This window comes from Lagopus leucura, unplaced genomic scaffold (assembly GCF_019238085.1).
Source record: "Lagopus leucura isolate 7727_CA_CO unplaced genomic scaffold, USGS_WTPT01 Super-Scaffold_100015, whole genome shotgun sequence".
Classification (NCBI taxonomy): domain Eukaryota; kingdom Metazoa; phylum Chordata; class Aves; order Galliformes; family Phasianidae; genus Lagopus; species Lagopus leucura.
In genome coordinates this window covers 9,875,321-9,888,587 of record NW_024962269.1, presented here as the reverse complement: position 1 = coordinate 9,888,587, position 13,267 = coordinate 9,875,321, and the positions used below count along the sequence as shown (strand labels likewise).

General features: G+C 46.6%; 1 protein-coding gene across 1 annotated transcript; it reads left to right on the top strand.

Moving 5' to 3' along the window:
• Positions 1-577: 577 nt before the first annotated feature.
• On the top strand, positions 578-12,887 carry FAH (fumarylacetoacetate hydrolase). The gene is made up of 14 exons (XM_042876148.1): positions 578-740; positions 2,852-2,962; positions 3,726-3,847; positions 4,337-4,386; positions 5,048-5,138; positions 5,608-5,705; positions 5,957-6,009; positions 7,009-7,108; positions 7,793-7,923; positions 8,592-8,667; positions 9,236-9,282; positions 10,335-10,436; positions 11,096-11,213; positions 12,628-12,887. Exons 1-14 carry the CDS (start codon positions 660-662, stop codon positions 12,705-12,707), a joined length of 1,260 nt encoding a protein of 419 aa, XP_042732082.1. The 5' UTR covers positions 578-659; the 3' UTR covers positions 12,708-12,887.
• Positions 12,888-13,267: the final 380 nt, after the last annotated feature.

Here is a 13,267-nt window from a genome sequence, read left to right as displayed (position 1 = left end):
AAAGCTGGGCTGGTGATCAGAAGATGCCACAGGTTTCCCTGCCCTTGTCCTGTTTGCACAAACCCGTTTTTAAGCTATTGGAACCGTCTGGCGAAAATGTAACTTGGATACAGCATTATGAAGCTAAAAAGAAGGTGAAGTGCAGCTGGAGGTGACAGTTGAGCACTTTCTCAGTGTTGCTGAGCTGCTGGCAGAAGAACTGCTCCGTTGAGGTTAGGTGGGGACATCGTTCTCCTGCCTTGCTGTCAAGTGAATCACCCCATGGAAGGTAAATGGATGGCATCTCTGGTCTCAGTGCCCCATCTGGAGCTCTCTGCGTGGATTTCCCCACCTGCAAGGATGGAGCTGCTGAGGGATGGCCTTGGTTTCACATAAGGGTTTATCGAGCAGGAAAAGCCTGTCTGCGTGCTGGCCCCGTACCTCGACAGGAACAGTTAGCAGCTGCTGACTCATGCAAACCTCTGGCACTAATTAACCGCGGCTGCTGCCAGCAGGATGAGGGGTGGGATGCGGGCAGGGCTGTGATTGGTTTGGGGCTGCGGATGGAGGGTGGGATTTGGTGCTGCTGTGCTCCCCCTTGCAACATCTGAAGGGGCTCTTCCTTTGAGGTGGGAACGCAGTGGCCCAGCAGGTCGGAGCCATCTCTGTGAGCATTCAGCATGTCTTTCATCCACGTGGACAAGGACTCAGATTTCCCTCTTCAAAATCTCCCCTATGGGGTTTTTTCCACCAGGGAGGAGGTGAGTAACAGCACGTGTTGTCCTTGGGCTGTTGTAATGGTGTGGATCCTGTGAATAGGAGAAACTCCCAGCGATGTGGGATAAGGAAAAATCTTCCAGGTGGTGCAGGTTGCTGATATGACAGCAGAGCAGCAGCTACTGCATTGTCTTTTTGCTTCATGTAGGGTTTCTGGTGTCAGCCTCCTCAAAACCATACTGAAGAATGGAAAGTGTTAATACTTCTGAGGAGCACTTTGACTGCTGCGTCCTATAGGTCTTGTGTAGTTTTGATTACTTTTATTGTTAAATGAATTGTCTCCTGCAATAGCTGTATTTGTACGTGCCGTGTTCTGGCCCTTAGCAGCCTGCTTTCACCAGCTGGGTGGAGTGGTTGCAGGAGTAGTAAAGCAGAGCACAGCATACACGTGTTACTTCTGTCTCTGCTGCAGCCCCATTATGGCTTGTTGGGCACGGCACTGCAGCAAAGGGTTAAATGTGCCAAAGCAAAGCTGTGCCCAAAGGCTTGAGCCAGCTCTGTTTTGTCATAGAATCATAGAATGGCCTGGGTTGAAAAGGACCACAATGATCACCTACTTTCAACCCCCTGCTATGTGCAGGATCGCCAACACCAGACCAGGCTGCGCAGAGCCACATCCAGCCTGGCCTTGAATGCCTGCAGGGATGGGGCATCCACAGCCTCCTTGGGCAACCTGTTCCAGTGCATCACCACCCTCTGTGTGAAAAACTTCCTCCTAACATCTAACCTAAACCTCCCCATCTCAGTGTAAAACCATTCTTCCTTGTCCTATTACTACGCATCCTCATAAACAGCCATTCCCCCTCCTGTATATGCTCCCTTTAAGTACTGGAAGGCCACAACGAGGTCTCCCCAGAGCCTTCTCTTTAAGCTAAACAAGCCCAGTTCCCTCAACCTTTCCTCATAGGAGAGATGCTTCAGCCTTTTGATCATCTTAGTGGCCCTCCTCTGCTTCTTTCTTGTACTGGGGACTCCAAGAAATGTGGCTCAACCTTTTCCAAAGAAGAGAGCTCCCAGTTCCTGGGTGCTGAGCCCCATTAGGCAGCTGCTGACCTGAAACCTGCAGCCACCCAATGCCTCAGAGCAGCTGTAACAGGCCCTGGAAAAAAAAGAGAAATACCTGGGAAGGAGGGACTGGAGGACTGCGTACTGAAACTTCATTGCTATCTCCTGGTTGCTGCTGTCTCTGCTTATCGATACTGGTTTAGAAAAGAATTTAAGCCCAAAGATTGTGTTTTCTGATCTCTTATTTTCCACGGATCAAAACGAGATGGTTCGTTTAATCTTTTCCTAGGTGCATGCGTTGTTATCTAACCAGTCTGGATTATTTTTCCACCTTCAGACTGTTCATCGAAGAAAACATATTTGCTAAGATCTTATTAGAAGGCAGGCAAGCGTTTATGGAAATTATTTGGGGGAAAAATGTTTTTAAAATGGCACTGTGTCGCCCTGATTTTGAGCTATGGTGGTTGATGTCGTGCACCTCAGTTACAAATTAACCTGATGTGACCTTTAGAGTGCTCTGCAGGAATGTTTGCTGAATAAATCCTTATCGCATTGGGAATCATGCTTAGAAATTAAAGATTAAGAAACATCTCGTTTGGAAATTCAAGGTTAAAAAATAGGTTTAATAGCATGGATTTTCATCAGTGATTTTTGTTTTCCATTTTGTTAAGTTAGTTTTCCTAATGAGTGTAACCAGACTGTCTCTATTTGCTTAAAGGCGTGGGTAATTGAAATTTGCCTTTGAACGTGGCAGAGTTTCTGAAATGCCCATTCCTCAGTGGTGGAGCTGCAGTGTGATGGGCTGTGATGGTCTGTGCTGCTCTGAGCACCAGCATGGTGAGCCCTTCAGGACTGCAGCAAATGAATGGGGGCTTTGTCATCCGTCAGGCAACACAACCGTGGCACTCTCCTACACAGGCAGGATGCTTTCCCTGCAGTCAGGATTGCACCAGTGTTCACAGATTGCTGTGACATTAGATCCTGTCCTCATGGATTCGGCTCCCTGCAATTGCTGCCTTCCTCCGTGTGTTCTTTGCAGAATTTTTGGCTACAAATGTAAACTCTTTCTCTGACTCTCACCGCTTTGCAGCCTCGGCACAGGATTGGAGTAGCAATTGGAGACCAAATTTTGGATCTCAGTGTAATCAAGCATCTGTTTGATGGACCGGCTCTTGCCAAACACCAGCATGTCTTTGACCAGGTATTTATCTCAGTCTATAGTTTGAATTTCTGCATGCTTTTAAATATGTGCATGAAAGTTGTGAGCAATGAGCAATGAGACATAGACAGCAAACTGGGAATGCTGATTTTCATTCAGCACTGAAGCTCTTGGTCCGTTTTTAGCCTGGTGTAGTTGCAAAGTGGAAATACAATGAAGCAATGCCACCCATGTTTTAAGTGGTAAGGAGAAGTGAAAGAAACATCCAGAATGAGCAAAGTATTTCCAGTCACCTTGAGGCCTTTTCCACTGAATCGTTAGTGCAGCACAGAGCAGTGCTAGCAGCTTTCCTCATGAAACTTTGGATTTGGATCTAAGGCAGGAACAGAAATGCAAGTTTCCCAAAGTCCCATTCTGGGGGCCATATGGAGTGGTCTTGGGAAGACTACCACCAAGATCACTTAGTCTAGATATCAGCCCATGCCTGTGACCATTCTAAACCACGTCCCTCAGTGCCACATCCCCACGGTTCTTGAACACTTTCAGGGATGGTGACTCCACCGCCTTCCTGGGCAGCCTGTGCCACTGCATCATCGCTCTTTCTGAGAAGAGATTTTTCCTAATATCCAACCGATCTCTGTGACAGGGCACAAATTTGGGGCATCTCATGGGGAACACGGCCAGCACCATTGGCTGTGCTACGCTTAGAGGCAGAGCCTGTGGCTGTGAGGATGCAGCGGGGGCATCTGGGGCCCTGGATGTTTTTTGTGAAGCAAAGCTCAGTCTCTTATCTATTGCCCATCAGCCCACCCTCAACGCCTTCATGGGGCTGGGTCCCACAGCCTGGAGGGAAGCCCGTGCCCTGCTGCAGTCACTGCTGTCAGCCGCCGAGCCGACGCTGCGGGACAACGCAGGCCTGCGGAAACGGTGAGCCAGCGTGGGCCTGAGGCAGCTGCCCACCATCTGAATGGGATCCCACTGCTGTTTGTGCCTAATGACAGCTTCAGGGACAGCTTCCCACCCTTTGCTGTGTCTCTGGTTAATCACTGCCTGCAAATGCGATCATAGAACCATTTGATTGGAAGGGACCCTTAAAGGCCAACTGGTCCAACTCCCCTGCACTAAACAAGGGCACCTACAGCTGATCAGAGTTCCCAGGTGTCCAGGGGACACATGGAGCTCCATGCACACCAACCATGAGGGAGGTGGCTGTGGGACCTCCAGCTCGTGCCTCCCCCTATCCCAGCAGTGCCCTTGTTTTTATTTCAACAGAAAGGAATCGCTGCAAGGCTTTGCAAAGTAAAATAAGGATGGAGCAGCTTCGAGAGATTCTCAGCCCTTTATGTGCTTGTAAACCACTTCAGGGTGAAAGCCACAAACTGTTCTGAGAGCTGAAGTCTTTGTCTTTTGTTTCAGGGCATTTGTACCTCAGGCTTCTGCTACCATGCACCTGCCGGCACACATTGGTAAGCCTTGTGGGTTGCCAGCTGCTCAGCTCTGCCCTTTGCTCCTGCCTAAAGGACCTGCTTTATTTCCAGGTTGCTCAGACTTAGCATAGCTGTGATGGGGAGTGGGCTTTGTAGGAGCCAGAAGTAGCTCACTGTATGCAGTGCATGGTAGGTGCTGTCTGCAGTGCAAGAAAAAAAGCCCAGGGACGCTCAAAATCAGCCTGAAAATTCCTGGATGTGGGTTAAGGGTTGTCCTTTGCCATGAGATCCTTGTCATCAGATTTGCAACACCAAGGGTCTTTGTGGCTGTGATCCTCACACACCTTGCTCTCTAGACTCTTCACCATCTTCGTTGTCCTCCTGCGGAGGTTCTGATGGTTTTACGTCCTTCTTAAGTTACGGCACCCGAAGCTATGCACAGCATTAAACGCTCAGTTGGCTGCAGCTCGGCTTCCAGCACAACATCCCCCAGCAGAGGGCAGCAGCTGCCCGCCCGCTTCGGCAGGAGCTCCTCTCGTGCAGCCTTGTATCCAATTCCAAATGCGGCTGAGCGCCTCTGCACCCTTCCCTGCATCCTTCCCTGCACCCCTCCCCACTCTTTTCATCAGCTTTAGTCCCAGCACACGAGGGGCTTTTCCACATCCTTTGCTCCACATCCTCTGGATTTCTATCCATGCAGGAGATTACACCGACTTCTACTCGTCGCGACAACATGCCACCAACGTTGGAATCATGTTCCGGGGGAAGGAGAATGCTCTGATGCCCAACTGGTGGGTTATGAGGGTGGCTGTGTTGTGTGCTCACGCGTAGGTATATATATGCATTTTTAAAGGTCAGGGTAACCCTTCAGCAAAACACTGATTTCAGCTCACACTGCTGTCAAGAGCTTGAGAAAAGAGCCCCAAATCCCACTTCCCCAACCTGTGCTGGTGTATCTGCACCAACCACAATGAACCTCTGGTTCAAGGGCAGATTTACCTAAGAAACTGTGTTCTGCCAATTGCATTCTGGGTTTAAGCTTCAAGGAATTAAGCAGAGCATTGGCACGGGAGTGCATTAGCACAGCTACATGGTTGCAGGATTTTGTATGTCTGTATCACAGAGCAAGGATGGTGCAGCTGTTTTTGCCCGTCTGTGCAGAGCCTGCTCCTCAAACCTTGCACTCTGTGCGGCCCATGAAGCTGCTCTGGGCGCTGTGCTCTCAGATCTAACCTATACTCTGTGATGCTCTTTCCTGAGGCTGCACCTGCCTGTTGGGTATCACGGCCGGGCATCTTCTGTTGTGGTGTCCGGGACACCCATCCGGAGACCTGTGGGGCAAATGAAACCTGACAATGGTGAGTCCATGACAGGCTTTAAACATGGTCCCTTACTCTTTTTTAAACTATTGTTTTCCCTGCACATTGCAGTGTAGGGTCTGTGATGTTCCAGCTGGGGTCAAGGCAGAAAGCAAGGGGAAGCCAAGAGCTAAAACTGCCCTGTGTTTGCGTGCCAGGCAGCATTGGATGCTTTGTTTCTTCTGTACAGTTTTCATTTTCATTTCTCTGTTTGCTTCTTGCCTATAAAATACTCTTTTTTATGCCCACAGATAAACCTCCAGTGTTCGGTGCTTGCAAGCGTTTGGATATCGAGTTAGAAATGGTAAGATGGGTTTTTTCCCCTGCCATTTTAATAGATAAACATTAAAAAGAGGGGAAAAAAAGGTAGGATCAGCTTCTAAAATGAATATTACACGATCCACTTATCCATTTCCTCTGAAAACTCCATATAGCAGGCAATGAACGTTTCTGTGGAGGAAATCTTCCCTTCTGAGGACAGCAGGGTGTTTTAGATCATCCTCTGTTTTGTTAATACAGCTTTGAGACTGGAAACAACTTGTCTGGTCAGACGTGAGCAACCTGGAAGTAAGCAGATGGCAGGTTCTCCTGTCAGGCACCACAGCCTGTTCCCTGGTCAGCAGTTCTCATGGAGCTGCAGCCAGGATCCTTTCCTGGATGTGGGGGATTTGGAGGCCCAGAAAGGCTGTGCAGGAGCTGGGGGAGCAGAAATTGCTGCAAGTGAAACCCAAGCACCTCATCCTGGCTAGAAAGAGAAAACCCATGCTGTGGGTTTTGTAATTAAATATCCTTGGACAGTGCATCTTCTTGTGGCTTAGCGTGGTTCCAAAGGAGAGAGCTTTCTAGGGTTCCCTGCTGTGATTTCTGTGGCCTATGTTGTTTTACATGGGAGTAAGAGAGATGCTAGGGCATGGTAAACACCCAGCAGGGACATTTCCCCACTACCTCCTGTCACTGTAGTCACCCACTGAGCAATGCAATGACTTTAATTCTCTTTCATCTTCACAGCCCACAGAAAATATGAGTGGCCAATGGACTGATTTGCAAATGGAGGGACTAATTTTTCTCCTTTGCTTTGATACAGTCCTGCTAATTCCTGTCTCTTGGAAATGCAAGTCTCCTAAGAGTTTCAAAGTCTTAAGGAGGGGAAGAAAGAGGGAGTAGGTTGTTCCTTGTCTAATTAGTACAGGAAAGGATGCAAAAAACCATGTCTTGGCCAACCTCAGTTGCTCTGACATGTAACCCTCTGTGAAGGGGTGAAGCTTTCTACCTTCAGAAACTTAACCAACATTTTGATTTTCAGGCATTCTTTGTAGGACCTGGCAACAAGCACGGGGAGCCGATCCCAGTCAGCAGAGCCCATGAGCACATCTTTGGAATGGTCCTTATGAACGACTGGAGTGGTAACCAGCACCATGGGTGGGGTCAGAGCGTTATGGGGTGCCCTAGAGATGGATGAATAATGTTTTTAAAAACACATTCATGGGCACTGAAACCACTGGGTGTGTTTCAAAATGAAATACTACGTGCATTTCTTAAGCTCTTTCTAAACCCATCTTTGATCAATCAGTAGAACCAGTGTCTGCTGCCTAATGAAGATTGATCTACTTATGAAAGAGCTAATATCCATCTAGCAGGGATCGAGCAGCACTAAGGATGGTGATCTAAACAGAGGATTGATTTCAATGTCAAGATTAGGAAATAATTTGGCAATCACAAATCCCTCTGCCTATGCAGAGGTTTAAGCAGACAAAAGCATTGTTATAGAGGTGAAATGAGCCCTCCGGCTGGTGCAGCCCCCTGGCTGGGTGTCAGTTTAAGTGAACGGAGGAGGAAAATATGGTTATGGATGACCTAGCTTGCTTTAATTATCCCTGACTACTTAATGTAGCTGGTCTGAGAACTTTGGCTTGAGAAAGGGAATGGAATTAAACCAGAATTTGGGCACAATGGCTGTAAATTGGTAGTGAGAATGTTTCCAAGTCCACACAACTTGTTCTGTAGCTGTGCAGAGGTCTTTCACCAGTGTAGAGGCTGTACAACTCCAAGTATGTTTAATGGCATTACTTTCAATTTTCCCTTCCTAGCCCGTGACATCCAGAAATGGGAGTATGTTCCTCTAGGCCCATTCCTGAGCAAGAGCTTTGGCACAACCATCTCCCCTTGGGTTGTCACCATGGAAGCTCTGCAGCCATTCCTGCTGCCAAACCCCATCCAGGTCAGCAAGAGAAAAAGGCTTGAAACTTTGAACAGTTTGTAAGTGTGATCCTGCTTCAAAGACACAAAGAAAGCTTGAGCCCTTTGAATCCAAATGCTGACTGATGCGGCACAAACACGTGGTACCTGCCATCCTGCCCACTCGAGCAGAGCAGAAATATCATCTCCTCTAAAATGTCTTGAAAATGAACTGATCACTGAGCTGCTAGGTCATGTTTGGTAGTGCTTAGCATCCAGAAAGCAGGAGGGAGAGAAAGGGTTCGTGCCAGAGTACTTTGTTCAAACATCTGCGTTATGTGGAACTGTAGTTAAAATGGGAAAAGATAATGAAGTTCTTACAGAGAATTTACCACCCTCTCTGAGCAGGCACAGAACAGAGATGTGCTAGCTCTGTATTAGTTTTGGATTAACATCTATGCCAAAAAGATGGAGAGGGCTTTTGGAGCCCAAGTGCAAAAGAGGGAATCTGAATCTGCAGGATATCACATCTGCTCAGAAAGATCCTTAAAAGCGTGCGTGTGAGAGCAAGAAAAGCAATAATCTGAACAGTAATAATGGTAAAGTAAATGGATTGTAGCACAGCCTGCATTAACAAGAACTCACTGAGATGGCACATGGAATTTTTCCTTTTTGCTTGTGTAAACTGTCACATCTTTTATATGACTTTAGGATCCCAAACCACTGCCCTACCTTCGGGATGAAGAACCCTACACTTTTGACATCAATCTCTTTGTTGCAATAAAAGGTATGGCAGTGTGGAGCCAGCTGTAAAGCTGAAATCACCAATTAAGGACTGCAGAACCCCCCCAAGTACATAAGGCAATTTGCTCTAGGCTCTGCATTCCTCTTTTCTTGCAAAGCTCTTCACATTCCCTCTTGGCCAACCAGTGATGCACGTAGAAGGGAATGAAGCCCACCTGAGGATTGCAGATAATCAACCTTTGATGAGGAGCCCCTATGGGGGCTGTCTGAATGGGTGGGCAAAAGTTGGGCAAGGAGGAAGCAGAAATCCGTGATGTTAGGCCAGCACAAAGCCCAGTTAATGGCCTCACTGAGCAGAAGGTCCAGTTGTTGTCCGTATTGTTGCTCATTCAGTAAAGGAAATGATCAGAATTGGGTAGCTTGATGTTACGTTGGTGCCATCCATACACTTGTTTTCTGGCCTTCTTAAGGGAATGGAAAATGTTATTTGCTGCTCTGCTGCTAGGGATTGTAATGATAAAAGGAGTCATCCATCTATAAATGAAAAGACTCCATCATTCATCCAAAACAAATGAGTTGTTTCCCTGTTTCTTGCATTTTATTTTCTGCAGGAGAAGGAATGAGCATGCCAACCACTATATGCAGGTCCAATTTCAAGGTAGGACTTTGGCCTCTTTCACTTGCTTGAAATCTTGCTGATGCTATCAGCTCAGCTCTTAGGCAGCCTCAAATACTGATTTTTGCATTAGTCAAAGATCAGGTCAGGTTTGGGTAAGGTTCATAGAATCACAGAATAACATGAGTTGGAAAGAACCCTTAAGGATTGTTGAATCCAGCTCCTGGCACCTCACAGGACCATCCAAAAATCAGTCCATATGCAAACAGAGGGAGAGGAGAGGATGGTAGTGGCAGCTTTTCCCTCCATTGGGATGAGAACTCCCAAGCACTGAACAAGAGAGCAGCTCCTCCTCCTGCTCAGCTTTGAATTCATGTAAAAGGGCTCTTGCTGTGCCACAGTGGAAGACAGCCTTGCAGTCACAACTTGTACCTCCCATGGGGACACAGCCGTGAGCCCAGGTCTGCCCTGGTACAGTATGTGGGCTGGTGAACCATTTTAAGTTCACCTTTGGCTCTGTTCATCTGTAGTAATTACCTTAATCAGTAAATCAGCAGTCAGCACAGCAGTAATGAGGAGATTTTTCTATAAGCCTGTTAGAATACTAAACCTGATCATGGATCCTGGGCTAGTAGTGCTGGCCTTGAAGAGGAAGAAGAGGATAAATGGTATCTGACTGAAAGAGGAAGAATTTTAAGGGGCAAAGTTACATGTTATATGTCTGAGTTTATATGCATGCAACAGCCCCTTGGTCATCATGGGCATCCTGGTCTAGTACCAGGTATGGAGGTTGGTGGTCCTGCCTGTAGCAAGGTGGTTGGAACTTGAAGATCCTTGATCCCTTCCAACACAATCTATTCTATGATTCATTCTACTATTCTGTGATCATATAGAAAGCTATCAGCCATGTCACAGTTACTATTAGAAATGCAGCTGGGTGTGTCACTTTTAGGCTGCTGAAGGTTCCTGATTAAATAAGGAAATATCTTTAGGGATCTCCTGACCAGCATCATCCAGAGAATGCGATTCCTTCAGCACAGGCAAGTGACAAAGGTTTGTCCTTCATTGCTTTAGCCTCTTCCTCCTTCCTGCAGCACATGTACTGGACCATGAAGCAGCAGCTGGCACATCACTCCATCAATGGATGCAACCTTCGACCTGGAGACCTCCTGGCATCAGGAACCATCAGTGGGCCTGTGAGTGTTCAAGTGCTGATAGCACCAGTAACAGCTCAGCAGATTTAAAATACTACATCCACAGGCCTAACTTTGCAAGCTATCACTCTTGTACGGGGAGTGGTTGCAATGTCTGAGTAAGGTACTGGCACTTGCTGAAACATCAAATATAATCACTCTTCATGCTGTCTTTCAGACAGCTTCAGGGTAAGTGGTTTCCAAACATTGATACCTATCCTTCCATTCTGAGCACCTCTGCAGTGCTTTCTGCTTCCCCTAACCCATTCTGCTGCAGATTGACATTGATGATTTATAAACCTTTGCCAGCTTTGCTTCTGAAGAACAAAACATAAATAAAACTGCAATGTGGTTATATGAAAGCATGGGTTTTCAGGAGTGCCCTAGATTTGTTTCCATGCTCTCTGTAGCTGCCTCAAGCGGCTTGTAAAGGATTTAGGACTGCTTTAAACATACCAGATGAAGCCATGACTGCTTACAGCAAGCAAGGAATTGTAATGCAAAGGCAAAGCAATAAGGCAGTGTATTACCAACAAAGTAAATCAACAGCAAAACTCCATTCTCTGTGCTAATCTATTTGTGAATCTACTTCCAGCAATAAGTAGCTTAGCAGTAGGACTGTTACTAAAGAGACATTCACCTGTTGATAACTTTTGCTGCAGGAGCCTGAGAGCTTCGGCTCCATGCTGGAGCTTTCTTGGAACGGGACAAAAGAAATTCCTCTTGGCCATGGACAGTCTCGTAAATTTCTGCAGGATGGAGATGAAATCATTATAACAGGTAATGGCAGGAGGTGTTTCCGGGTGTTGGTAACAGCTGAGGACATGGCTGTGCTCCGTGTGCACGCATGCAACCCCAGCTCTTTCCATTCCTCTGAAAGAGCTGTGCTTAAGAGCTCTTTCATGCATTCTCCCCTAGTGCTGGTGTTTGCAACAGCATGGGCTTTGTTTTCCTTCTGCACTGCAAAGCATTTCCTTCCCACCCCTGACTGTCTTCAGTTACACTTTTCCTGGCCTCTAGCAATGATCCAGCTACCAACCCTAAACCTTGCAGGAAAGTTCAGTGGGCAAAAGCAACAACAGGACTGTGGCATGTGCTGGCAGGCTACAATTGCCTTCTCTAATTAATGCATTTAAAGCTGAAGATCTGTTACCGAGCTGTATCGCTACCACAGAAATGTTTAATTGGAGAAAACCCAACACAGTAGAGCACCAGGACATCTAAGTAAAATGTGAGGCTGAAGGTAGGCACAATGCTTACTAGAGCAGTGTTTCTGGTGGTGCTAAAATGGATGAGCTGACAAAATCCAGCATAATGGATTGGTAGTGCTGCAGGTTGGGTCTGACTGCAGGAATATTGCACATCTTGTTTGTTCTTTGATCACATTCACTGAACTTGCATATTGCTGTGTTTCACCAATAGTCCTGGCCTATTTGAACTTCTTTTTTTCCCCATTGCAGTTCTTAAAGATTTATTTATCAGTCAGATTTCAAGACTACTGTACTCTTAACCCCCTTTACACACATTCTTAAATGTAGCAGTACCTGAATCAGCAGCTGTCACAGATCACAGCTCCATGATGAGAAGGGACAGTGCTGAAGGAAGATCCTGAAGGAAGATCAGACCCAGGTTCTCCTTGTACTGAGGAAGGGGTTAGCTTCTGCTCCCATGGAACAGCATTAAGATGAGAGGGAATGGCCTCAAGCTGCATCAAGGGAGGTTCAGGTTGGGTATTAGGAAACATTTATTTCCTGAAATAGTGGTGAGATATTGGCACAGCTGCCCAGGAAGATGGTGGGGTCACTGTCCCTGTAGGTGTTTAAGAGCCATGGGGATGTGGCACTGAGGGATGTGGTCTGTGGGCATGGTGGGGGTGGGTTGATGGTCAGATAATCTCAGCTGTCTTCTCCAGCCTTTGTGATTCTATGACTTTTCCTGATGTCTGACAAGAAGGACCAAACCACAAAGCCTCACCGTGCTCGTGGGTTGGGATCCAGCTTTAAAAACGTTCTTGTGTTTGTGCATCTAAAAAGTAATGGAAATATCCTTACCATAGGATAGCCTCATCACGACATCTCAACGTGCGCAGGCCTGGGCACATGCAACCCAAATATCCACAAGGATAATTCTATTCATTCATGGCAGAACCCCACTGTCCTCACAGCACAGCCTGTCTCCTGTTTTCTGCCCCCAGGTTACTGCCAAGGCAGTGGCTTCCGCGTGGGATTTGGTCATTGCTCAGGAAAAATCCTCCCAGCTGTGTCAGGTCTGTGATGTTTGTGGGAAGGGAACATCCAGGAGGAGGAGTAAAAGAAGGTGGAATATAAGGGAAAGGAGAAGGAGGACGTCTCCCCAGCCTCTCACAGCTGTGCTACAGAACTCAGATTTATTATTTTTATATGACTGATTGGAAACTTACTATTTTTAATTATCAATAAATATCTGCAAGATGAATGTGGCTCTCTGGTGTGATAAGAAAAGTTTTTCTACCCTAGCTTTAAAGTTCTTGCAATGTGAGAATAGGGTGATTTAAATAGAAAGCGAGATTTTTATCTCTTCTACATTAATATTTTTATCACAGCTATAAAAAGGTCTTCAAGTAAACTGAAATATTCATTAGGTTGGTGATATAGCAGAACTTAAATCCTGGCTTCTTTTTTTCACAGTGTTCATCTTCTAGGGGTAAAACCCCAAAAGTGGATGCTAAAACCCAGGAACCATTTGGAGGAAGATTGCTCCAGGAGCACCCCCTAAACCAATGCACAAAAACACAAAATTGAACATGATGGTCAATGCAACTGACAGCAAAACAACAGGGTGCTAAAGGAGCAGCC